The sequence below is a fragment of the Cheilinus undulatus genome, linkage group 11 (genome assembly GCF_018320785.1).
Source record: "Cheilinus undulatus linkage group 11, ASM1832078v1, whole genome shotgun sequence".
NCBI classification, from domain to species: Eukaryota; Metazoa; Chordata; class Actinopteri; order Labriformes; family Labridae; genus Cheilinus; species Cheilinus undulatus.
This window is the reverse complement of record NC_054875.1, coordinates 22369155-22395591: the sequence shown is the minus strand read 5'-3', so window position 1 is coordinate 22395591 and position 26437 is coordinate 22369155. Positions and strand designations below refer to the sequence as shown.

The window sequence follows — 26437 nt, the reverse complement described above, 5'->3', positions numbered from 1 at the left end:
AATATTCTGTAAGCATGTTTTACCTTGCAATTAATAAGGTCATTAAAACTTCATTAAAGCACTGTCTGGACATTTTATTTATGGAGATTCATTTTGATTTTTTTTTAAACCATTGGAAAAAAATAATTGAAAAACAATCTGATATAACATTATTTACTTGATAGTCTGCAAACTGAGCTGTCCCTCAGACCAGATGGTCTGGTATAATACATTTATTTTTGTCATGCCTAGAATGACACAGGAAACAAAAACACGTTTCCCCAGTCTTCCTAGGGTCACACAAGCAAAGCGCATTAGTTCCATAAATAGAGCAGCATGAGCCAGCCCATCAGACTACCAGCTGACTGACTTCTGCTTTGAATTCCGCTTGGTGCAACGAGGACAGAGGAGACAAGGGGCGGAGAGGGAGGGGTTAAACGCATGAGAAAAAGTTTGTTTTCCCCTTAAAAGCTATGGACGAACTCTTACTCAAGTTGCTCGACTCGATTCCGTTTTTCAGATATCGTCTAACTTTTTGGGAAAATTATGTTTCATATCAACTGAAAGCCTACTTTGCTCGTCAAACTTTCCCGCAAAGTTGACAGTGGTACTCGTGCCCATGAGGTGATAGCAGCTCTTTCCTCATCCACAACAAACTATGGCTGTTGGAAACCAGACTGTTATACTCTTGTCTGAGCAGGTGGTTGTATTGTTTTCATGCGCGCTGTCGTTTCTCGGCTCGACATTAATCATCATCACCTACTTTATATTTAAAGATTTAAGGACAACTCCAAGGAAGCTTTTGGTCTACCTCTCGGTGGCTGACTGGTTATCCGCCGTCTCCTACGCCTTCGGGGTCTGGAGAGTTTTCCACACCGACTCGCTGGACTGCATCGTTCAAGGAGCGATATCTACTTTCGCCAACACCAGCTCCTTCTTCTGGACTGTGGCCATTGCTGTTTACCTGTATGTTTTCATCGTCAGGTCAAGTCAAAGAGTCGCTGACAGCCTGGTGTTGTTTTTCCATGTACTAAGGTAGGTTTGCTTTACTTTTTAAATACTTAAATGCTTACTTTTGAGTTGTAGTCGACTGAAGTCAGATATAGATCGAAAAGTGAGTGCTGAAAGTGATGCCGCCGAAATTACCCCTGAAGCATCTTGGGATATTTAATCAAAGACGACTGCCTAAAACTGCCTGACATCCAAACACAGCTTTGGGAAGCACGCACCTTACAAAGCAAATTGTCCGCTATTAATTTCTTACAAAAAAGTGAATCAGAAGAAAGTATTTTTGCCTTTTACTTGCCAAATGAAGAAGGTAAAAGGTAATTTGTAAAGTAGAATTACCGACTACTCCAGCGCTAGCTTAAGAGCTATGTTTCCATGGCAACACTACTGAACCGCAGAGTAACGTCCTAAGTGAAGAGGTTTCAAAAGAGCTCGTGAAGTTTTTCATTTAGTAAAAAATCATTTACCAGACGTTTATATGTTTCTATAATCAACTGGTGCTCAAGCAGACTTACCACATGATATGAACTTGATATTAAAGAAAACAACTTCTGGTCTTAGACTGTTTATTAGACTCCAGTGCTGATCTCTGAGCAGGTCAGGTGATGTTAGCATAACAAGAAGACCTGCCAATGGTCCAGACAGAGGTTTATCTACTGTGGAAAAGTCAGAAACAAACATAAAGGATATTTATATTAAATTCTCACTGTAAGGACGCACTTGTGTTAACAACTTTTGAAGATTTTAATACCCAGCAGAGATGGATAAAGTAAACGACTATTTTACTCAAAATTACAGTTATTCTGAATAAAACTCACTTTTAAGTTAAAGTGAAAGCACATATCTAGAAAGCTACTCAAGTCAAAGTAAAAAGTATTTAATCTGAAGCTTACTTTAATTACTGAGAGCAAGTAGCTACTGAGGCGTTGTAGAGTAAAATATGATCTTTCGAGAGAATAGATCTCCAACTAGGTTGTTCAGGTTAAATCCATTTCCATCCATCAATTTCAGCACCACTTATCCTGTTCAGGGTCTCGGGGGGGCTTGAGCCTAACCTAGCTGTCATCAGGCGGGGTACGCCCAGGACTGGGGCTAATATAGAGAGACATAGAGAGAACCCATGCATGCACAAGGAGAACATGAAAACTCGGCACAGAAAGGCCCTGACCAGGAAGCAAACAAGGAGACTTCTTTCTGTGAGGCAACTAACCCCTGCCCCACTGTGCTGCCGAGGTTAAGATACACCTTCATTAAAATATACAGCCAAATTGACTTAGTTAGTTAGTTGTTAAATAAACTCTAACTCAGTAGATAACTTCATACACGAAGCAAATTTGTCTCACATCTAAAAACAACAATCCAGCAGAAACGTGACCAAAATAACTCCAGCAGGGATCACAGTACAACAGGCAACATCCAAACCCAACTTAACACATCTAAACACTCTGCCCAAGGGCATGATGGGGAACTCCACCCACACATTCCCCCAGATTGCAGATGGAGCTGAGATCAGTTGACTTTTCACATAGTTTATCTGACAATGGTGGATTAACACTGTCAACTAACTCAACACTGAAGATCTATTTACTCAGAATGAATTTGGAATTACACTTTGGGGGTGAAAATCCCCTTTGAAGTGTTTAATCCTGAGATATTAATGCTCATGTTTTTGCTGTGACCAGCTGCTGTTTTGGGATGTGATGTGGAAAAGAAAAGTAGAGGAGTATTGTACTCAAGTAATAGAACAGTAATTCTATATGAATGAACTAACAATTAATATTAATATTTATGATAATAAAGAAGAGGCAGAAGCAGACAAATTCTTAAAGATGTGGCAAATGACAGACTAAGAGCAGATGTCGTGTTTCCTGCATGTTTGATCTGTAGAACCTGTGCACTGCTTTTTTGGGCTATTTTTTCTCAATTTGCCCATTTTTTACTTTACTTAGAAAAAAAATACGGTTAATGTCCTTAACAGAAAATGTTGAAAAATAACAACTTGTAAGAGTTATAATTGTGCCATACAGTTTGTGGCGCATATTCCCCATTTTGAAGATTGCTTGTCCTATTTGTGCTCCTGACTTATACTGACGTACCTATCTTCATGTGTGTGCAAATGATGAGCTTACACAAGTGTCTTCAAGCACAAATGATGCAACTCTTTTTGAAATGTAGAGTCATGCAAAAAATATCACACAAAACAAGGCAACTCTGTGCAATAAAAGACTGCAAAATACAATGATTTGGTTTACATATCTGAAAGTAATTGGAGAAGTAACTTAACCCCTTGATAATCCTTATGATTAACTGATGATTCATTTTGACATCACATTTTTATATTCACCTTTTTTTGCTATTGTGCTCCATAGCTTCAGGGAGATTGAGAATCCTATTAAGATGCTGTTACTCTGCAGCCATCAGGAAAAACAGGTTTTTAATGACAATGAGGATAAGCCACTCTGTTCTATAATCACAAGGGTTTTTTTAAAGAGACATAATTTAACACATTTGAATTATATTTTCATCTTCTGCTTTAATTCATTACTCAACATGGATTATAAGATCAATATACCAAAATGTTTGCTCATGATGAACTTAGTAGCTTCAGGTTGCCATCAATAATCTGAATCATCTCTTGTTGGATGATTGAAAACTGAGGCAGTCTCTTTTTTTGTGTCAGTACACACTGAAATGTTTGATGCTGCTGTCATACCTGATAATTGTCGTGTGCTGGAGCCTTTTTTTCCATTGTTTTAATGTACCACAAGTGAGTCAGAATTTTCTAGGTCTCTAAATGATGGCATACTTCATTTTTTATTTTAACTTGTCTCTCAATTACTTTTGATTAAAATGCACTGCCATAATCTTCACAAAGTACAAAAAAGACAAACAAGAACAGATACAAAGCTCTTAAGTAGACTTTTTTTAAACCTTGAAAAAAATGTTGGACTGTTTTACAAATATCTGTTAGAAGACTGATAAGAAACAAACTACTTTTAATGCTGACATCACCACATGTGTTACATGGTTCATGTCAGCTTCCTTCCTTATATTAATGAGCCTCCATGTTGATTGTGAACATGAAGAAGGGGGGTCTCTCCCCTGTGCTGTATAGTTGATCTATTTTTGGACACAAACATATTCACCCCTGAGTGTGCCTCAATGCGGCGTCCCGGGTTGTCATAATAATTCAGTTTTTATGAATTCTCAAATGGTCCATTAAATTAAAGATAACACACAGAAGCTATTCATCTGACTTCTATGCAAAACACACAAACAACAATGCCTGAAGCATCCTCTTTATAATGATGTGCTGTGTTATGCCAGGAAGCAAAATAGTATCCTTGTAATTTGCTGCATTAAGAGAACAGATAATGCTTCAGGTGGAATAACAATTTTTGCATCTTAAAGGGCTAAAATTAATTTCTGTGTTGTATAAAGTGCAGACATAGAGCAATACTACATCTATGAATTTGCAATGTGCACTAAGCAACACACAAACCTTAAGCACAAGATAATCTATCACATGATGCCACATGTTCTGCAATGTTGGTGTGTTGTGAACCCATTGAGCATGCATGTTAAGGCATTGTGTTTAAAACAGGACTTCATGTCTAATCCTCTAAACCTTTGTGTTTTTTTCTCTGGTGAAGTTGGGGTGTGCCTCTGGCTATCACTGTTGCCGCCTTGTCCCTGAGTAAGATTGGCTATGATGCCTCAGAGGTGTCGGTGGGCTGGTGCTGGGTGAGGATTCACGCTCCTGACCGGGTGTTGTGGATGTTGCTCACTGGAAAGATTTGGGAGTTCTTGGCCTACCTCACCCTTCCTGTCCTTTACATTTTGATCAAAAGGCACATCCACATAGCGGTGAGAACCCAACCTGAATTTTACCAGCTTTATGTTAGTCATAAGAAATGCCTTAGAAGTGGAAAATAAAGCAAAATTTCAGCAATTGTAAAGCACACAATAGACAAATAAGACAGAATTTCCCCAAGACAGCCTGGCTGCAGACCATTCATCTCTGACAGCCACTCTCACAGACCATTCATCTCAGAACAAAAATACACGCTAAAACTTTCAAAATAACATTGGATTACACCTCAGATTATGGTTGGGGTAACAGTTAAGGCAACAGTTAGGATAGCAAAAGTTAAAACCCTGACCTGCAAAACCTTAAAAAAAAAGCTTTTAATAAAGCCGAGTAAACAGTCTGCCAACAGGAAAAGATCCTCCTCCATGAAAACATTCCATGGCAGCAAATGTAGCTTTTATAGCTCCATTAGCTGTACAAGCTACAACGAATGTAGCTATAGTTTAAGCTCACAAAGCAGCGTACGTAGGCTACATATCTACATAGCTAAGATAGCTTTTGCTACATAGATAAAGCTCACCTTGATAAAGCTAACTTAGCTATATATAACAGAGCTATGTAGCTAAGATAACTACCTAGCTAAAGCTAAGCTTACAAAGCAACTATGTAAGCTACATAGATCATTATCTGCGTAATTACATTAGCTTTAGCTTATTTTCTAAAGCTTGCACTGCTTAAGCTAACTTTGCGCCATAGATAACATAGCTAAATAGCTAACACAGCTAAAGCTCAGCTCACAAAGTAATCATTTAAGCTAGATAGATATGTTATCTACATAGCTACATTAGCTTTAGCTACTTTGCTAGAGCACGTTGATAGAGCTAATGTAACTTCATTGGCTTATGTAGTAACATTACTTATGTAGCCAGTGTAGCTGTGTTAGCTTTAGCTAAAGCTAATAAAGCTAAAGTGAAACACTGTTTGTGTAACTACTTCAAAATGGGTCTATGCATAATTTACTCCCAGAATAGACCTGTGACCTTTTTTCTCTGTTTTATTTATGAAATGTTTCTTATTCTGTAATGTTTGCAATGTGTTTATTTCATGAATGTTACTACCACACTTTGTGAAAAAAGTTACATTAAATTTAAAAAATAAATCTAAAACTAGAAATACATTGTACCAGCAGACTATGGCATTTCCTTTCCGAGATAGATGGTTTCTCCAATGAACGGTCTGCGAGTGGCTGTCAGAGGTGAATGGTCTACAGCCAGACCCCTCTGAAATTCCTAGGGCACAGATGAGGACACAGTGAGAAAATGTTGATTATTGCTACATTTATGGACACAAATGTTCATATTAAGAGTTTAACCCTCCATGTGGCTCTGTCAAACATCTTTGTTTTAATGTAAATATAAATCCTGATAAATATTTATATTAATGATAATGTCAAAGTCAGAGCAGTTGCATTATATTTATGCACAGTTGTGTATATCTATGCAAAATATCATGGTTATCCATCCTTCATATGTTGTAAGACCTTGTGATATAAGCCAGAAATGCTAACCACATGGTTGCACTGCCTTTAAAGTCAGTTGACTCATGTCAACTGGATCAATCAAATTTCTTATTTTAATTTTTTTTCCAAAGTAAAGGGCACTCTGATTCACAGACTGACTAGAGCTATGCCACTAGTATAACTGAAGTTCTAACTGATGTAATGATACAAGAATAAATATTATGAAATGCTTTAGTTTTCCTTGAACTGACCTCTGATCAGGATTATAGAGTTGAGAATTTAAATGAAATGTATCAATCAGTGTTTTAAGATAACGTTAATTCTTTGCTTTTGTGAGTAATTTTGATGTTCTTTGTGTTTTTTCAAACCTCCATCTATTGCAGCATGCAGCTCTATCTGAGTACCGCCCCATCCTGTCCAGCAGGCCTCAGTCTCACTCCTTCTTTTCCATGGCTGATATGAAACTAACTCTCATTCCCATTATCTTCATTGTACTTCGGATTTGGAGCACAGTGCGCTTTATACTGCTGCTGGCCAATTCTCCAGCCAGACTGAACCCAGTGTTGGTCACTTTACATGTGAGTTAAAGCAGTGATGTTTAATGTAATGTTATCAGCTATACCCTTTTAATATGTATTTTATCTGCAGTTCACTTTGTAACTTTGTAAATTAGATTATGTTTGTGAGGGAGTTGTTTTGTGCGTACGTTACATAGACAGGGGCAATTACTATAGAGCCACTTGCACATTAGTCCTCCCTCTCCTGTTCCCCACTGGCCTGGGCATGGATATGTCATGACATCTTTGAAAAACTGCTACAACGTGGAGTCTTACGGTCATATCAGTTATGCTCCTCATCATGTATATCTCAGAGCCTTAAAACCATAAAGCAAGAGTTATAAAACAAACATTATTTGAACCTGGCTGTTAAAATGTTTGCCCTTAGTTTGACAGAGGATACGTAGGCTTAGATACGTGCTATATTAAGTTCATGTGCAACTGAACTTGTGATGCCTTGATTGCATGCTGTCAAGTATTGAGTCATCACACTGTCATCATGAAAAGATGTGTGATATTTTTAAGCATCTGAAAATAAGCATGACATTTGTAATGTCCCTGTAACATTTAACATTTAATGATTCTTCTATAGAAAGTAATGTAATGTATTTCTTAACTTAAGCTTACTTGTTTCAGTATACAGTGCTTATGAAAACTAGTCACTCCTTTGGAAGTTTAACCCTTTTGTTGATTTTATAAATCAATCACGGTCAATATATAGGCTTTTCAACCAAAAAATTACAAGACAACAGTCTTTGTGGATAGGTCTCAGTCAGGCTTGCACCTCTGGACACTGCAATTTTACTCCATTTGTGAGAACAGCCTGTTATAGGCAGATTCACACATGTCCATCTCTTGATGATGGATTTAACTGAACTCTGAGGGATGTTTAGCGCATTGGAATTTTTTGTATCCATCCCACTGACATCTGATTTACAATAACCTTTTCTCTGAGTTGCTTGGAGTGTTCTTTTATCTTCATGGTGTAATGGTAGTCAGGAATACTGGCTTTAGAGGGGGTGAATATTTGTGTAATAACTTATTTTACCTTTGAAATTTTTGTTTCATTGGCAATACTTTGCAGAAATCTGTTCTTATTTTGCCATTAAATAGGTTTATTTTTTCTGGTGTTTTTTTTTTGTCAAAAAGCCAAATAACCAAGATTGATTTGTGAAATTAAAAAAAGGGTAAAACATCCAAGGGAACGAATACTTTGAGCGCTATTGTGTAATCCTTTCAGTGTATGTAGTTCTACAATAGAAGAAAATGTTATTTATTAAAACACAAATAAGCATATCAATAAAACACAATGTTTTATTGTCTTCAAGTGATATTTATTAGCTGGGCTTATAATAATGATGATGTTTGACTTCGTCTGATAATAATTGGAGGTTTTGTTCTGTTTCCATGCCCTACAGGGAATTGGCAATACCTCACAGGGAACTGCAAACTGCATCATGTTTGTATTGTTCACTCAGCCAATCCGCACACGCCTCTGCAGCGCGCTCTGCTGCTGCTGCAAGTGTGTAACCGGGGCACAGCACTCACATGACAACCCTCACAGACTGCTATCGGGACAGGAGCCCTCCACCCAGAGAGAGGAGGACAGCACAAGTCGAGTCCTGACTGATAAATGATCTGTGGATGTAAATGTTGACACGAAGGAGGCAGAGGAGGTCTCTGCTTCATATTGAGCCTCGTTACAGTGAGTGTCTGCTGACAGTGCCTGAGATTCTGCAGGTGTATGCACATATGTGTTACAGGAGAGGTCACGTACCTGCTCTTTGGATGATGAAGGTGATGATGCCTGACTGTTCACGCACATTTGGTGAAGCATTTAGACTGTTACAGACTGGATATGCTGCACATGAATCTTTAAGTTTAGCGGAGAGGTGCTGTTTATCAAACTTTAACTTCTAGTTTCATTTCAATTTCACTTTGCACATTTTCTGACTGAAGTCGTACACTCCATGAGGGAAAGTTTAACAGCTTTATGCATCATTCTGAAGTTATTACCACAGATTAAATCCAGTGTTCAAGTATTTTGTTTTTGGGGAAAATTACATCATTTTGGTACCGTGTTTATAACATGGGTTTGAAATCATATGTGAGCCTTATTATACAAGTGATTACTGTGTAGCATTCTTACTTGAGGTGATTAAATGGACTTGAATTTGTTTTCACTCTTCATTATAACTGTTATTGAACTTTCATTGAGAGATTTACTACTAGACAGCCAAAATCTAATATTTGAAGCATAAAAGTCTACCGGATTGAAATGATGAATGATGAAAAGACTGGAGGTTTCGTCATTTATGTTCTTTTTCAGAGCAGGAAAAAATTATTCAACCATCTTTAGAAACTTGTGGCAACAGTTCTGCACCACCTTTACTCAACTTCTCTGTAGCTGACTGGTAAGCCCAGTCATTGTGTGGCTGAAATATGACCATTTCTTACAGTTAAAGTGCTATAAGAGTGGTAAAACAAAACAAAAGTACGTTTGACATTTTTTTGTGTTAAAAAACTCTTTTGTGAGATAATTGAAAAGACGATAATTGTGATTATGAGTTATATTGAAGTCTCTTCTATAAAGCTTTAACTTTAAAAATAATCACTATCAAAATGTGTTGTAACTGGTTTTGCCTAAATTTGCCATGGCTTTATTTTTAGCAAATTTTTAAGCAAGAAACTTTTATAATTTTTGAAATCTTGGTACTTTATTGACTTTATGGGAGCATAATATAATATCCAGTCTACAATATAGTAAATAAAATACAGTTGATAAAAATGTAAATTCCAATGTATGTCCTATATGACTCTAACCTGACACGCCATGGACATGAATGTGACCATCTTTCTAAATTAGTTCAGTTAAATACAGCTCAAGGACAACAATGTAATGGTCAAAGTTATCAACTTTATTGTTTTTTTAAACTATGCATTCTGAATTTGGTGCCTGTGACATGTTCCAGAAAGGTTGGGACAGGGGTAAGAAACAACTGGGAAAGTTGTGGAAATCTCAAAAACATCTGGAACATTGCACAGGTCCATTTCCATCTTCTTCTGCATGTCCAAGGTCGGGTCGTGGTGGCAACAGCCGAATAAGACATTCCGAGGCATCTCCCTTCCCAGCAATGTTTTCCAGTTTCGAAGGGATTCCAAGGTGCTCCCTCCCAGTGAGTTCTGGGTCTGCTTTGGGGTCCCCACCTGGCTGGGCATGCCTGGAAGACCTCCACAGGGAGGCACCCAGGAGGCATCCTGATCAGATGCCCAACCACCTCAACAGGCTCCTTGTGATATGAATGAACTGCAGCTTTCCCCCTAGATGTCCAAGCTCCTCACCCTATCTCTAAGGCTGTGCCCAGCCACCGTCCTGAGGAATCTCATTTTAACTGCTTGTATCCACTATCTCATTCTTTTAGTCATTACCCAAAGCTCATGACCATAGTTAAGGGTTGAGAATAGATTGACCAGTAAATTGAAAGCTTTTTCTTCTGGCTCAGCTCCCTCTTCGCCACAACAGTGCCTGCAACACTGCTGACACTGCACCAATTCACCTGTCACTCTCATGGTCCACTCACCAATAAGACCCTGAGGTACTCCTTCACTTGGGGCAACGCTCACTCCTTACCTGGAGCAATCCACCATTTTCCAGCAGAGAACCATGGCCTCAGACTAGAGGTGCTTATTCTCATACTAGCTGCTTTTTACTCAGCCCCAAACTGCCTAAGTGCCTGCTGGAGGTCCCCAGCTGAGGAAGCCAAGACAACCACATCATCTGCAAACAGCAGAGATGAAATTCACATTACACAGCTGAGTAGGTTAATTAGTAACAAATGATAGTGCCATGATTGGATATAAAGTGAGCATCCCTGAAAGGCTTAGTTCTTCACAATCAACAATGGTGCTAGGCTCTGTAGTTTGCGAAAGACTACAAGGGGAAGTAGTCCAACAGTTTATGAAATAAGTTCCTCAATGTGAAGTTGCAAGGAATTTAGAGGATAAGTGAGAGGTAATGATGAAAGATTTTAACCTAATTCTTTTTTCTTGATTGGCGCCATATAAATTCAAGTTATTATTATTATTATTATTTCTATCAACACTACCAGTCCTATCCACAGTTCATAGATATTAAAAGATTCAGATTATCTTGTGAAATCTCAGCACACACAGTGCAAGGCCAGAAACCAGCAGTGAATGCCTGTGGCCTTCAATCCTTCTTGCAGTTCTGCTTTAAAAAGCACCATCATTCTGTGATGGATATTACATATATGCAAAGTGAAAGCAATGTTTTAACTACACCCAGAAGCACTGCAGACTTCTCTGGGCCCAAGCTTGTCTGAGACGGACTGATCTAAAGTGGGGAAATGTGCTGTAGTCTGACGAGTCCACATTTCATATTATTTTTTGTAAATAATTGCCATCTTGTCCTCTGGGGAAAGAAGAAAAAAAAACAGCATCTGTGATGGTGTGGGGTGTATTAGTGCCATAGCATAGGTACCTTGCACATCAGTGTAATACAGAGAGGTGCATACAGGTTTTCTGAGCAGCATATGCTTCCATTCAGATGACTATTTTTTCATGGACACTGGCTTATATTAGCAGGAAAACACCAAGCCACTGTCTGTCAGAGTTACAACAGCATGGCTTCAGGGTAAAAGAGTGCAGGTGCTAGACTGGCTTGTCGCCCACTTTTTATGCCTTTATTGACAGATGAGGGCAGTGGACAGAATCGGAAACAGAGATGAGAGAGCTGGGGAGAGACATGCAGGAAAGTGCCACAGGCTGAATTCAAACCTGGGCCGACCGCATACGTGTACAGTAGCAACAATACATGAAACTTTCTCATATGACGCTCATATCAACTATGGATTCTCTTTGGTGACTCAGGCCCAGTAGATCTAGAGTAACCCCGCTCTTGCTTAAGTTTCCTTGCACTTCTGAAATAGCCCATTACACGTCGACCTGTCACCAACATTCACCCGACATCACTGCTGTCACTGCGGTCAGCATGCATGACCTATCATCATCACATGTTCTCCTTCCTCCTGTAGACTCAAGCCCTCTTTCCTGTGTGAGACTCACTTCTCCTCTGACCCCTGCTGTTGTTGGCTCCTGTTTACTCCACTGAGCTGCAGGCTGAACGCATACCAACAAGCATGTACTCGCTGAACCTGACTCTCAGCACCAACAAAGACACTTGTTATACTCCTAAAGGCTCTTTTAAATATTGTCTCAGACCCATTGAGTACAAACAAGTCTGTGTTGGTGATGACGAGCAGCTTTCAAACAAGATTAATCACTCTGATGATAGGGAAAGGTGAGGAAGGGGAAATTCTTATGCGTTGACATCCAATTTCCTCTTATCCTCCAGTGATTATTGTTTGTTTGGCTTATTCAATTCTTGTTTGGTCTGTGTTTGATGAATTAGGCATTGCAGAAGTGGATGATAATGTTTTAAATAGCCTATACATCAGGTAGTACAGGTTTCCCATTACACAGCGCAGTACTGTACTCTTCCAAGGACGCTGAGTTCTCATAAATTATTTCCAAGACTTTGAGGCTAAATTCTGTTTATACTGAAAATATTTTCACAAAAACACACAGTTTTTCTTCAAAATAATTCATCTGCAGTCCAGAGTCATGTTACTGTGTGCAGAGTTTACCCTATCAGGGCCATCAGTCAAAGCCATTGGATAGCATGTCTGGGAAAAGAGGGAAGTGAGTGCTGTTTATGCTGATGACATCCAAACTGGCCAGTAAGCAGTTTTTTGTCCTTGTGGACAACAGAGGCCACACAGAGGAGCCACACTTGCTGTATTTCCAGCAGGAATTAATCCTTTGAGTGGGTTCTGAGGATTTGGCTGACATTGGAGTAACTGGAGCCTGTGGACACTCTTCAGGAAAGGGTTTCTGGTTCATCCATGGCTGGCTCCTTGCCCACTTAATTCATTAAGTTAAATAGCAGCAGAACGGCCGCACTGCACTGAACTGGGTGTCCATCCACCAGGCGGGTTAATGGAAGTCAGTTTAACAGCACAGACTGTTCATTCGGAGGTGTGAGTCCTTTTTTTGGAGCAGATTCTCAAACACGCTGTCCACCAAAGGTAATCATGAAAGGTCAGAGCTGCCTACACATGTAAAGAGGCAGAGTAATGACTGCAGAGGCCCCAGGTTTGATTCCAGCCATGAGCACCTTCTCTTTCTCTTATCCCTTTACTTCCTAACTCACTTTAACTGTGCAATAAAATAAAACAAATGACTAAAATGACCTTTAAATGGTCACAGTGTCTGATTGGTACCAGGAAAAAGGTTAATTCTCCCAAAAACTCCATCACAACACTTCTACTTTGCCACTGATTCTATTACAAACATTATTCAACTGAATTTAAGACATGTGTAGCACCTTTTCCAATCCATTCAGGACCACTTTGGCAAGAAACTCACATGTTTTGCAATTATAGATACTTTATTCATTAGTAGTTATTAATGAGCACTTATTAATGCTGTTCTGGGATCTTCGCCCTGCCACAAGCCTACACTGAAAGCATCAAGCAGGAACAGCACTCGTTCCTGCCTGTCCTGTTTCTACAAGGAAAGCCTGGGGCAGGGGGAGAATCTAAGAATAGGGCAGGCATCACTGACAATAGAATGACATTAACTAAGTCTGAAGCAGAATAAAAGGAGGAGCTGGGGTGGTGGAGGGTTGCAAAAATCAGCTTGCAGGTGGAGCAGTAAATCAGCTTGAGCAGTTTAAATATGGCAGCATGTACACAATTAACCAATATCACACTCAAACGCTGGCTTTCAGCTGATAAACGTTTGTGTGAGCTCAGCCGATTTCAGTTATATGGCAGCGACTGACTACATGACCTGCCTAAACTAACGCTATAATTTAATGCTCAATTTGAATTGCACTTTTAATTACACATTTTAATTCAAGTAATTATCTTAAAACTTCAGTGAGGAGTTTTAGAAAAACAGACAAAAATTAAGAGCTTTTGATCTCTCTTTGAGCCACAAAACCAAACTGGGAAGAAAAAACTGCCTTTGCTGCATACATCTCTGATGCCAACAGCCAAAACAGCTTATTTTTACATTTTCCATGGATAAGACTCTTGACAAGCAATAAACATGACTTAAAATATAGACATATTATTGGTTTAGACCCATTTCTTATTTTTACTCCTTTGTCTCATTTCTGTGTGACCCCTGTCCCTGTTCTCTATTTTATTCAATGACTAATGCATAGAAAAAAGACTAAATTAATACATTGATTGTTGTAATTTTCAAATATTAAGCAGCCATGATACCAATGACTCCAGCAAGCACTGGGAAACAGTCTGTGCTCATGGTTAAGGTTGATTTTGGTGCCCTCTTTTGGAATAAAGTGGTACACGTTATGTCTGTGGTGATCATACAGAAAAATCTCATCTTGGCTTTCTTGAACTGTCAAACATATCACTCAATGTACAGTGCTTAACAAATTTATAAGACCACCACCCAAAGTAAGGTTTATGCCACAGCTGCCCTAAATTAACAGCATTGGTAATTACCAAAAGCATTTTTTATGTTTCTGCAATGGTTAATACACCGATATGTTGAAGCTCTTTAACCCAAATGATATTTTTAATGCTAAAATATAATTATTGTTATCCATGAATTTTCAAATGTACTGATTTACAAAAAACCTAAAACAAATAGTAAAGCACATTAATATTTCTTGATTAAAATGTCAAATTATAGTTATTTTCTTGCATTCCTGAAGAGAAAAATTAGTTTTAGTGGTTGAATGTTATGCTTGATTAATTTCTGACTTCTCAGAGAAGCCCAGTGAGCCGGCTCAAATTTGGGTGAATTCAGTTTGAAATCCCTCATTCCTGTTCAAAATGGTTTTCAGTTTTAGTTTTTAGTTTTAAACAAGTTCTTGAAAGATTTCTAGAATATTTATGTTTTCTCGTTTTTATGACAGGTGGTCTAATAAATTTGTTAAGCACTGTACATATTTGCCATGGAATGTTGAAAAAGGCTGAAGTGTACTCCAAATTGTCCCTATACAGGCCTTTAGAATAACTATATCAAAATATCTCTTCTTGTAGTTAATGTTTTTTATAGATCATAAAAGGCTTTAATGTTTTTTATAGATCATAAAAGGCTATCAGTTCAGTCCCTTTCATAAAAACAAAGACTCCCCACAGGAGCTGTAAAGAGGCCTTCAAAAAACTTACTTTTTCTAAGCTAATTTAGCTTTCTTAACACAACCTAAGAATTTTTTTCCTCCAGGAATGATTGTAGATTTCTACTCATTTCTTTTATCCATCAGCACTAGCAGTCATTTACATCTGCCTTTGTTTTCCCTGAAGCAGATGACATCCAATCTTAAGAGCAAACAACCTCAGGCCTGCCGTATTAACAGCCTGACTCAGCTTCTGATAAGAGGCAATGCATTACATAAGAAAAAAACACAACTCACTTGAAAAAAAAATATTTACAGCTATGATGAGTCTGCAGTTTACTCAGTAATCATCTTCCATCTGCACGAGGATCAGTGCTGTAGTTTCAACAGCTTATCGTGATTTCAGCATCAAGTTGTAACTTTGTAATCCGGGCTGCAGGTGAAACAAAGACACTTGTGGATTAATTATTTAGATGATAAAACAACTCCAGACTGGAATGACAGCTTTATTTCCCATCAATTGAGCCAATTAAATTAAGCTGTAGTGCAATGAAGTAATAAACAAAAACTTCCGAAAGCAAAGGCACAGTCAGCAACATAAAAACGATAACCAAAGCCAAGCTGTAAACCTCTGCTGCACTCTCTGTTCTCATGTCCAAAGGTCAGAGAGGATCCAGTGGTGAAGTATCAACATAGTGTATCATTGTTATTGTTTAAAGTGCAGTCCAAACACAACCATGGCGGAGAAACAGGACTGGGAAAAGCTTAAGGAGAGGAAAGGGGTGAGTAACACACAAGGTGTGATAATCTCTTCTGCGTTTGTGACAGCAAGCAAATAATCATGATGGATGATGTTTTTGTTGTAAAAAGAGATTTCACTGATGTTCCCTGACAGAGATTAACTGTGGTCCTGGCTCTGGCTACACTCATATCTGCATTTGGTTCATCTTTCCAGTATGGTTATAATGTGGCTGTGATCAATTCTCCTGCACCGGTAACCAAAGAATTAAAAATCTGAAGTTTACTGCTGAAAACAATGTCATAGAATCATGTGTCTCTCAATATATCTCCACTTATTAGTTCATGCAGGAGTTCTATAACAGCACATATGAGCAGCGTTACGGCAGATCAATAGAGGACAACTTCCTCACTCTGCTGTGGTCTCTGTCTGTGTCTATGTATCCTCTGGGAGGCTTCTTTGGCTCCCTGATGGTGGCCCCTCTGGTCAACAAACTGGGGAGGTAAATAAACATGTTAACCCATGTCTGAGAGTGAATATGCCACATTTTGCTTGTCTAATATGTCTTCAAATGCAGGAAAGGCACCCTCCTCTTCAATAACATCTTCTCCATCGTCCCCGCTGTGATGATGGGAGTCAGCGAGATTGCCAAGTCCTATGAGATCATCATCGTGGCGAGGTTTATAGTGGGCATCTGTGCAGGTTGGATATTTTCTAGCAATCAAATATATAGAGCATTATTTTTTGTCTTACTTTCTTCCCTTCTGCAGGTCTCTCGTCCAATGTGGTGCCCATGTATTTGGGAGAACTGTCTCCCAAAAACCTTAGGGGAGCCCTTGGCATCGTGCCACAGCTCTTCATCACTATTGGCATCCTCTGTGCACAAGTGCTGGGCATCAGAAACATACTGGGCAACAGCACAGGTAGATGTAGCCAAGCTTCACTGGTTGGAAGTTGAAGCTTGTCCCTTTTTGGTTGGTCTATTGGTAAAAGAGGTACTTCTTTTCCCTCTGTATTCAGGTTGGCCTATCATGCTGGGTTTGACTGGAATTCCTGCCCTGATAGAGCTGATGCTGCTGCCATTTTTCCCAGAGAGCCCAAGATACATGCTCATACAAAAAGGAGATGAGAAGACAGCAAAGAAAGGTAAGACAACACAAAAATGCCATGCATGGATTGCAGTCAGAGGAAAAGGAAGGACTAAAAGCTAGCAATAGAGGACAATAAAGGCTGGCATTGGATACAGCAGAATTAATATTGATGCGGCTGTTATGAACAAGCCAGCTTTTTTATATTGTTATAATTGAATACACAACTGAACAAAGGGATAACCTGTTCTCCACACTGCTCAGCCACAGGCACACCTAGTGCTCTGTGGTTTTACTTTAATAATTCATACCAAATGCCATCTTGATGTGTGTGTGTGTGTGTTACTCTGGAAATTATATGGTGTGGTAGGGTAACAATTTATAATTCCAGTAAAATAAATGCGCTGATACCAATCAAAGGTCACAGCTAAATTTAGCTTATTGAATAAAAACAAAATAATATCAAATGAAGACCTGTTAGGGAGCAGCAGAGGTTATAACTGAGCTGAGCCCCATGATCTGAATCACTAAAAGAGCATGAAATCCAGTCATTGCGAATAAAAGCTCACAATTAATGCAGGAGAATAAAAAGTAGCAATACATGCTACAAGAAAGCAAGTTGTAGACTCTGGAGAAAGAAAGCAACCAATGGATGCTGGAAATCAAAACTAGCAATATATGATGGAGAATAAAACTTGCAATGGATTCAGATGGATATCAGTTAGCAATAGACAGAGAAGAATAAATGTAAGGATGTATACAGGAGACTGAAAGCAAGCCACAGAAAGAGGAGACGAAAAGCCGGAAAGGGTTAGACAAGAGTCTAAAGTACGGAGGCCCATTTCTGCCACTTAAAAAACAAACATGTGGAAATAAGGCAATTTAAAAAAAAAAAAGAATAATGATGGTAAAAATTATGAGATACAAAGTCAAAATTAGGAGATAAACAGTAATAATTATGACTTTTATCTCAACTCTTATCTCATAATTATGACTTTTTAACTCATAATTTCAACTTTTTATCTCATAATTTTAATTAGGGATTTTTTTTAATTGCCTTGCTTTATTTTTTTTTTCTTTTTTACTTGGTGGAAATGGGCTTCCATACTAAAGCTGTCAATAGAAAAGGAAAATAAAAGTTAGCAATGGAAGAAGAGCTCAAGGTAACAATGTATAGAGGAGAGTAAAAGCTAGCAATCCAAGAATAGCTAACGCTAGCAAAGGACAAAGCGAGGAGAAGTGTGGAATGGAAGAAGAGCTAAAGGTAACAAAGGATAGAGGAGAGTAAAAGCTAGCAATGCATTAAAGAGAGTAAAGCTAGTAAGGGATCGAGGAGAGTAAAAGTTGGCAAAAGATAAAGCAGTAAAAGCTAGCATTGGATAGAGGGGAGTTTATAATGGATGCTTTAGAATAAAAGCAATACATGGACACAGGAGAGTAAAAACCTCCAATCAGTTGAAGAAAATAAACATTTTGCATGAAGAATAAAAGTAACCAGTGATCCAGGAGCATATATGCTTGCAGTGAATACAGGAGAATGAAAGCAGTGGCTGCTAGAATATTTTCTGCTTTTCTGTCCCTTTTTCCCACTTTCTTGGCTCACAGGAGGCTGATGGGTGTCCATCAAATACTCAAGAACTGTTTTCACCTAATTTTTCTGTCTTTAAAAGGAAGATTTTTATTGATGCTTTTAGGTTCCTGTCAATGATACAGCAGAGTTTGTTTGAGACCTGCTGTTTAGTGTCCCAAGATAACTCATGATGTAATTTAGCAATACATAAATAAACTAGAAAAGCACTCTGAGAGCGCAGACCTCCGCCATTAGCCCTATCTCCTAATAGTACAGAATCCTTTAAAAAATTCCTGGATCCAGACGGTGATCCGGATCACTCCCAAAATCATGAAAATTACTGAAAATTACATCAAAATCCGTCCATAACTTTTTGAGTTATGTTGCTAACAAACAAACTAACAACAAACCCTGCAGATCACATAACCTCCTTGGCGGAAGTAAAAACGGATTGATTGACCCCCACATATGGAAATATTCAGAATATAATTCTACCCTCAGCACTACAGCGTCTCCGTGGCTGGGAAGATGTAGATGCAGAGCTGTCAGAGATGCATATGGAGGACCAGTCAGAAAAGGCCGAGGGCCACCTGTCGGTGCTCAGCCTGCTGTCCCAGCGCTCCCTCCGCTGGCAGCTGGTCTCTATCATCATCATGAACATGGGGCAGCAGCTGTCAGGGGTCAACGCAGTGAGTCATCCTTGTTGTGCCAGTTGTTCTTGTCCTTGTCTGTGACCCACTAATGCCAAGACTGACTATTTCAGACAGAACACCACATCAGAGTGTTTTGTTTAAACAACAGGTCCTGTTCCGGCTGCTGATCAAATAGTGTGTTCAAATCATGTGCATGAAGGATCAGGACACTAAACAGGATCTGTTTTCATCAAGTCATTAATTATACTTCCACCTTCTTCTGTTTTAACTTTAACTTTTTGCAAAATTAACAAAATATGGTATTTCTATATTCCCTCTCAGATCTACTACTATGCTGACAGTATTTATGCGTCTGCTGGAGTGAAAGAGAATGATATCCAGTATGTCACAGTGGGGACAGGAGCAGTGAATGTCTTCATGACCATAGCTGCTGTACGTATCCTCTACAGATTGCTGTTTGATCACTCCAACAGGAGTAAAAAGGCCTTAACTGATTATTTGTAACCTACAGGTCTTCATTGTGGAGGCCTCAGGGCGACGGCTGCTCCTCCTCTGTGGGTTTGGGATCTGCTGTGGAGCCTGTGTGCTGCTCACTGTAGCCCTTAACTTCCAGGTACCGCGTGGACCGTGACTCTCACCCTTAAAATACAATCCTGCTGCCCTCTAGTGGTTCAGTGCACTAAAACCACACACTGTTTTTTAAACCTTGGAGTCAGGTGATGTGTCATGCAGTCTTTGGAGGCTTTTGGGAAATATAAATAGCATTTATATACACTTACATAAGGGTCAAATATGTGATTCAATTTTTTTGTGTTTGAATGATTTAGTGAAATTTCTGAGGGTTAAAATCAGAAAATAAACTTACTAACTGCTTTCATACCCCTCTCTTTAATGACCTATTCTTACATTTAGGGTGTAACCAAAAGAAGAAGAATATTAGTACTAAAAAATCAAATTTGTTTAAAAAAGGATGACACCGTCAAACATTGAGATACCTCATAAGAAAATCAGTAAATTTTTCAGAATCCAGACAGAATTTTTTTTTTTTTTTGTCACACTTAAATGTTTCAGATCATCAAACAAATTTTTATATTAGACAAAGATGCTGTTTTAAAATTATGATTCCATTTATTAAGGGAAAAAGCCATCCAAACCAGCATGGCTCTATGTGGAGAAGTTATTTCCCCCTAAACCTAATAACTGCCACCCTTGGCAACAACAACTGCTAGACAGCGTTTGAAATAAGTGGCAATGAGTCTTTTACATCTCTGGAGAGAAATTTTTGCCCATGCTTCCTTGCAGAACTGTTTTCATTCAGCCACATTTGAGGTCATGCCACAGTACCTCAATCAGATTTAAGTCTGGACTTGACTAGGCCACTCCAAATCCTTCATTTTTAAGCCATTTAGAGATGGACTTGCTTGTGTGTTTTGCTGCATTGTCTTGCTGCATAACCTAAGTACACTTGAGCTAGAGGTCACAAACTGATGGCTGGAAATTCTCCTTCAGGATTTTCAGGATTTTCTGGTTCCATCTATTACCCCAAGTCGTCCAGGTCCCGAAGCAGTAAAGCAGCCACAGACAATCACACTACCACCGCCATGTTTGATGAAACACTGTGCTAGTTTTACACCAGATGTAACGGGACACACACCTTCCAGAAAGTACAATTTTTCTCATCAGTCCTCAGAATATTTTCCCAAATGTCTTAGGGGTCATCAAGATATTTTTTGGCAATTATGAGATGAGCCTTTCTGTCCTTTTTGGTCAGCAGTGATTTTGGCCTTGGAACTCTCCCATGGATACAATTTTTGTCCAGTCTCTTTCGTACTGTTGAGTCATGAACACTGACCTTAGCTGAGACAAATGAGACCTTCAGGCCTTTAGATGTTGTTCTGGGTTCTTTTGTGACCTCCTGGATGAGTCACCAGTACGCTCTTGGAGTAATTTTGGTTGGCGGCCCACTCCTGGACAGTTTCACCACTTTTCCAAGTTTTCTCCATTTGTGGATAATGGCTCTCACAATGGTTCACTGGAGTGTCAAAGCCTTGAAAATGGCTTTGTAACCCTTTCCAGACTGATAGATGTCATTGAATTTGTTTCTCATCTGTTCTTGAATTTCTTTAGATTCTTGATTCAACAGGTCTGGCAGTAATCAGGCCTGGGTGTGATAATTACTTTTTCACATAGGGCCAAATAGGTTCGGGTGGCTTTTTTCCCTTTATTAAGGGATCATTTAAAAATGGCAATTTGTGTTAGCTCAGGTTATATTTATCAAATATTAAAATTTGTTTGATTATCCGAAACATCTAACAGTAACAAATATGCAAAAGAAAGTAATCAGGAGGGGGCAAATACTCTATACTAAAGCATTGTATTTTAATGCACTTTTCAAAGAGACTGGGGAACTTTTCTCCTACACAGACTTTACTTTGGTTAATAGCAGGAAGATCCTAATAAATTATATAGTAACAAACAGCCAAGACAAAAGCTCTGGCAGGAATTCAGAAGCATAGTCATCACAGTGAAGCACAAATCTGTGCTCCCACTGGATGATGAGTCGATTGAACTGAACAGGGCTGGGTGAGTGCTGATTACAGGCAGCTGCAAAAGTCCAGCTCACATCCAGGAGTGAAGCTTGGAGACCTCTGGTGGATCTGGAAGACAGAACAGAAGTGATTAGTATCCGGAATGCATTGAGAAGCTCTCTTTAGTGCTGCATAACAGCTCCTTTAGTGCCTTGTTTAGCTGAATATATTTTAGATTACAATCATGTTTCTTTGTCCTGAAATAAAAAAGGCAGGAGTCATGATAAGACAGGGAGGGATGGGACAATAACATTTGCATGATAGCTCAATAAACAAGCATTCAGTAATATAATGACTCTACTTGTGATGTGCAAAGATAGGAGGGATTCCCATGTTAGCAATTTGCAAACACTTCATCAAGACATCTGTATTATTATGATGTTGGTCGTATGAACACTTTAATCACTGGATCCATTAGATTATACTGAGCAATGGTCTGTTTTTAATGAGGTATGTGTAGTCCTTTAGTTTTCGTGCAGTTCTGTATAATTAAGTATAAAATGAGAAACATCACAGCTATCAGTTTTCCTTAGAAACACTGTTTATAAGCAAGAGACTCATAATTACTACAAAGCCTATATTTGAAACTTTTCTGCTGACTTGACATCTCTGTTTGCTGGGATCATGAGAACTTAGAGACATGAGCACAGCGTTACCCACCCAAGTACAACACCGACCATTAGAAAGAAACCACAAACCATGTACATACACAACAGCCCTACAATCTCTCGCTTTGTAATTGTAGTAAAGATCCTCTTAAAGAAAAGAATCAAGAACAGGGTGAATGATAAGAGATTCTGTAAACGTTTGCTACTGTTTAATGGATCAATACACGGCTTAATGATTACAAAACTGTTGGTTTGTTTTGACAGGAGAGTGTTGCATGGATGCCCTATATCAGCATCGCCTGTGTCATCATCTACGTCATAGGACACGCCATAGGACCCAGTGAGTTCGACCCCACTGCTGGTTATTTACACACACAGACACTGATGACCACAGAGAGCTCCATTAGCTCAAGTGTTGTTTAGACTGCAGCAGACATGTAATGATATATGTTGTAAGCTGCACTCAGCTGTTTGACTGATGATGTGTCTCATGTGTTTGTGTTGTTTATGACATCGTCTGACTTCTGCAGGTCCCATTCCTTATGTGGTGACCACAGAGATGTTCAGGCAGTCGGCCCGGCCTGCCGCCTTTATGGTCGCAGGCTCCGTCCACTGGCTCTCCAACTTCACTGTTGGCCTTGTCTTCCCCTTCCTAGAGGTCAGTTACACAATTTCTGAGAACGCTGACATGTTTTGATTGTACAGTGAAATCAGTCACAGATGTTTTCTTCATCATATCCCCACTGTAATATGGTAATTTGGGGTTTATTTTGAAGGAGATTACTTCATTTTTTCCCTCTGTTTTTTTTTCTAGACAAAATTCTCATCTTTACTAAAGCTTATAATAAAAAAACAAAACCCTGGTCATAGCCCTCCATGATAATCCAACTAAATCACTAACACCTTAGATTAAAAAAAAAATACGGCAATCATGAACTTGTCTTAATACACTAAACAATGAATCTTAAAGCAATAGTGTGTAGACATTACCAAACACACATGGCTTTTTTCACTTAGAATTAGAAGTGAACCCTGACACTATACAATTTAGAGATGCTGTTTAGACCATAATATTGATCTGCTTTGAGTATTTGGATACCAAGTGGTAATTCTTCATGCTAGGTGTGGATGCACCCAAATGGGTACTGGCCATGTTTTGATACCCCATAGCTCAGGCTGCATACAGAGGTGGTCTAGGATGCTTCATCCAGATTGGTAAACACTATGAGTACAGGCACGCATGACAGACCAGCTCATTAACTAATGTGATCTGTGGTAGACAGCTAGTAAACAACAAGCATGGCTTATTTATGTATGTTCAGCCTCGCTTGTAGTGATGGGAATTCCTGCCCTTTTTAAAGATCATGATCATCTAACTCTACTCAGTAAATATAGCCCACCTTTCAGCTTCTACACAGCCCTTCATCTGATACTGATTCACCCTTTTTATGTCTTCAAAATGACATCAAAACTATAAATAAAGGTAACTGATTCTCAATTGTGGGCTGGAACCCAATGTTCACATAAAAGAGTCAGCTCTCAGAACTGGCTTGTGCACAAAACGCATACCACTAGTGGCTTGTTATTTGTTGTCTTGAACTGGATTGGCGTTTAAGTCTAACCTGTATTCCACAATGTTTGTTTGCCAAATAGTGTCTTTTATCAACATGTCATTCAGAAGCATGTTAATGGAAAAATGAGGGAGAAAAGCTGTTAAAGAGGCACCACTAGCCTCTTGGCTTCGAGCTAATTTGCCCCCATTTAGTTGTACAGTTCCTATAAAAAGTACTTGGCTTTTTGACAAAAAAAAAATCTTGTTCATGTCAAAGTGGAAACAGGTTTCTGCAAAGTAATGTCAATTAAACAATAATATATAATGTATAATAATGATTGAATAGATATTTACCCCTTTTAAAATGACTGACCTAATTCAACAGAGGTCCAGCCAATTGGTGCTAGTCGTCTCACAATTAGTAAAATGGGGATCACCAGAGTGTAGTGAATGTGTCTCAAGTAGTTGTATTATGAAGACACCTGTGTCTGGAACATCCATTCCCAGGGTAATAAGTATTCCTGGCTACCATTACCTCATGAAGACAAAAGAACACTCCAAGCAACTCAAAATAAAAGGTTTTTGAAAAGTATCAGTCAGGGGATGGATACAAAAATTTTTCCAAGACACTGAACATCTCCCAGAGTTCAGTTAAATCACTCATCAAGAAATGGAAAGAATATGGCACATGTATGTCTGCCTAGATCAAGCTATCCACACAACCTGAGCGACTGTGCAAGAAGGAGACAAACGAGAGAAGCCCCCAAGAGACCTTTGACCACTCTGAAGGATTTACAAGCTTCAGCAGCTGAGAGAGACTCTGCATACAACTGTTGCCCGGCTTCTTCACCAGTCAAAGCTTTATGGGAGAGCGGTAGAGAAAAAGCCACTGTTGAAAAAAACCTTATACTACATCTGGACTAGAGTTCGCCAAAAGGCACGTTGGAGACTCAATGGTCAAGTTGCAGAAAGTTCTTTGGTCTGAGGAGACCAAAATGGTGCTTTTTGGCCATCAGACAAGATGCTATGTTAGGCATACACTTAACACATCACCACAAACACACCATCCTCACTGTGAAGCACGTTGGTGGCACGGTGGGATGCTTCTCTGCAGCTGTCACTGGAAGGCTTGTAAAAAAGGTAGAGAGTAAAATGAATGCAGCAAAATATAGAAAAATCCTGGAGGGCAATCTCATTAATTTTGTAAGAGAACAACTGCTTGGGAGAAGATTCATTTTCTAGTAAAACTATGACTCGAAGCATTCAGCGAAAGCTACACAGAAATGGTTTAAAGATAACAAAGTGAATGTTCAGGAGTGGCCGAGGCAAAACCTAGACCGCAATCCGATAGAAACCTTGTGGCTGGACTTAAAAAAGCTGTTCACAACCGATCCCAGTGCAATGTCACAGAGCTTGAGTCGTTTTGTGAAAAAGAATGGCATAAAATTAGTGTCCAGATGTGCAAGCCTGACTGAGACCTATCCACACAGACTCAGTGTGTGATTGCAGCTAAAGGTGCATCTACTAAATACTGACTTGTATACTTAATATTTATGCAGTCACTTATTTTACATAACATGTTTCATTTTATTGACATTACTACAGCAGAAATCTGTTTTTACTTTGACATTAATGTGTTTTTAAAAAAGAATTTGTCAGAAAAAGCCAAATCATTTTGACCATAACTAATTCATAAAGTTAATAATAGGTTAAAACAACAAAGGTAGTGCATACTTTTTACACTCACTGTCACTTTATAGCTGGTCATAAATGGGTAAGTATTTTTAAAAAAGTAGTTTTTCTCGTCTTGGAGCGAAACCTCATCAGACCTTTTTTGAATTAATTAATGGTTGAAATTTTATTCTGGTTCACTCACAGCTAACAAAACAGTTAACAAATTCAAAGTGAATTTTCTGAACTTTATTTATGGACCTTGTCCTTGTTTTTCCACTTTCTTGAGCAGACGTCTCTGGATACTAAAATGTTTTTTTCCATTGTATCTTTCCCAAAGCACTGAGGATATTATCTGAGATATACATAAACTTTCTGTTTCTCTTCTGCTACATCTTCATTTTTAAACCAAAAAGCAAACAAGCAAGGTATTAGCTTGACTTACAGATTTTCCAACAAAAAAAAATCCAACCTCCCCGCTCTTTGCTTCTGTTTATGTCCAACATTTTCTAAAACTTCCTCTAGAGGAAAGATGCACTGGTCAAACTCCTTTTCTGTCTCTCTTTCTCCCAGAGTGGTCTGGGCCCCTACAGCTTTATCATTTTCTCCATCATCTGTCTGGTCACACTGATCTACATCTGGCTGGTGGTCCCTGAAACCAAGAACAAGACCTTTCTGGAGATCTGCCAGATGTTTGCCAAGAGGAACAAAGTGGAGATCAAACTGGGTGACGGAGATCTGCCGCTGCAAGGAAGCAAAGAGAAGCTGGGGGACGATGTGAAGGTCACGGCCTTCTGAAGACAAATGAGAGCATTCAAGGGAGAGGAAGTGTGCGCTCTGGGGAGGACTGAAATGGACTGGAAGTGTTTTCATTTAGACTTTGTTGTTTATTTTAAAAAGAATCTTTGCACAACCTTT

At 38.9% G+C, this 26437-nt stretch overlaps 2 protein-coding genes across 3 annotated transcripts; both read left to right on the top strand.

Annotated features, from left to right (window-relative positions):
* The first annotated feature begins 387 nt into the window (after positions 1 to 387).
* On the top strand, positions 388 to 9052 carry gpr157 (G protein-coupled receptor 157). Its single transcript, XM_041799975.1, has 4 exons — positions 388 to 1014; positions 4641 to 4854; positions 6701 to 6895; positions 8293 to 9052. Exons 1-4 carry the CDS (start codon positions 638 to 640, stop codon positions 8509 to 8511), a joined length of 1005 nt encoding a protein of 334 aa, XP_041655909.1. The 5' UTR covers positions 388 to 637; the 3' UTR covers positions 8512 to 9052.
* On the top strand, positions 8500 to 26373 carry LOC121517882 (solute carrier family 2, facilitated glucose transporter member 5-like). Of its 2 annotated transcripts, none has more exons than XM_041799974.1 (13): positions 8500 to 8579; positions 15712 to 15832; positions 15946 to 16044; positions 16131 to 16291; positions 16367 to 16491; positions 16560 to 16712; positions 16810 to 16935; positions 18949 to 19136; positions 19422 to 19532; positions 19612 to 19713; positions 22561 to 22636; positions 22827 to 22954; positions 26093 to 26373. In XM_041799974.1, the coding sequence occupies exons 2-13, from the start codon at positions 15788 to 15790 to the stop codon at positions 26315 to 26317; spliced, it is 1539 nt and encodes a 512-aa protein (XP_041655908.1). In that variant the 5' UTR covers positions 8500 to 8579; positions 15712 to 15787; the 3' UTR covers positions 26318 to 26373. The 2 variants fall into 2 exon arrangements, with proteins under 2 accessions (XP_041655908.1, XP_041655907.1); XM_041799973.1 differs by lacking the exon at positions 8500 to 8579 and adding an exon at positions 9663 to 10050.
* The last annotated feature ends 64 nt before the right edge of the window (positions 26374 to 26437 follow it).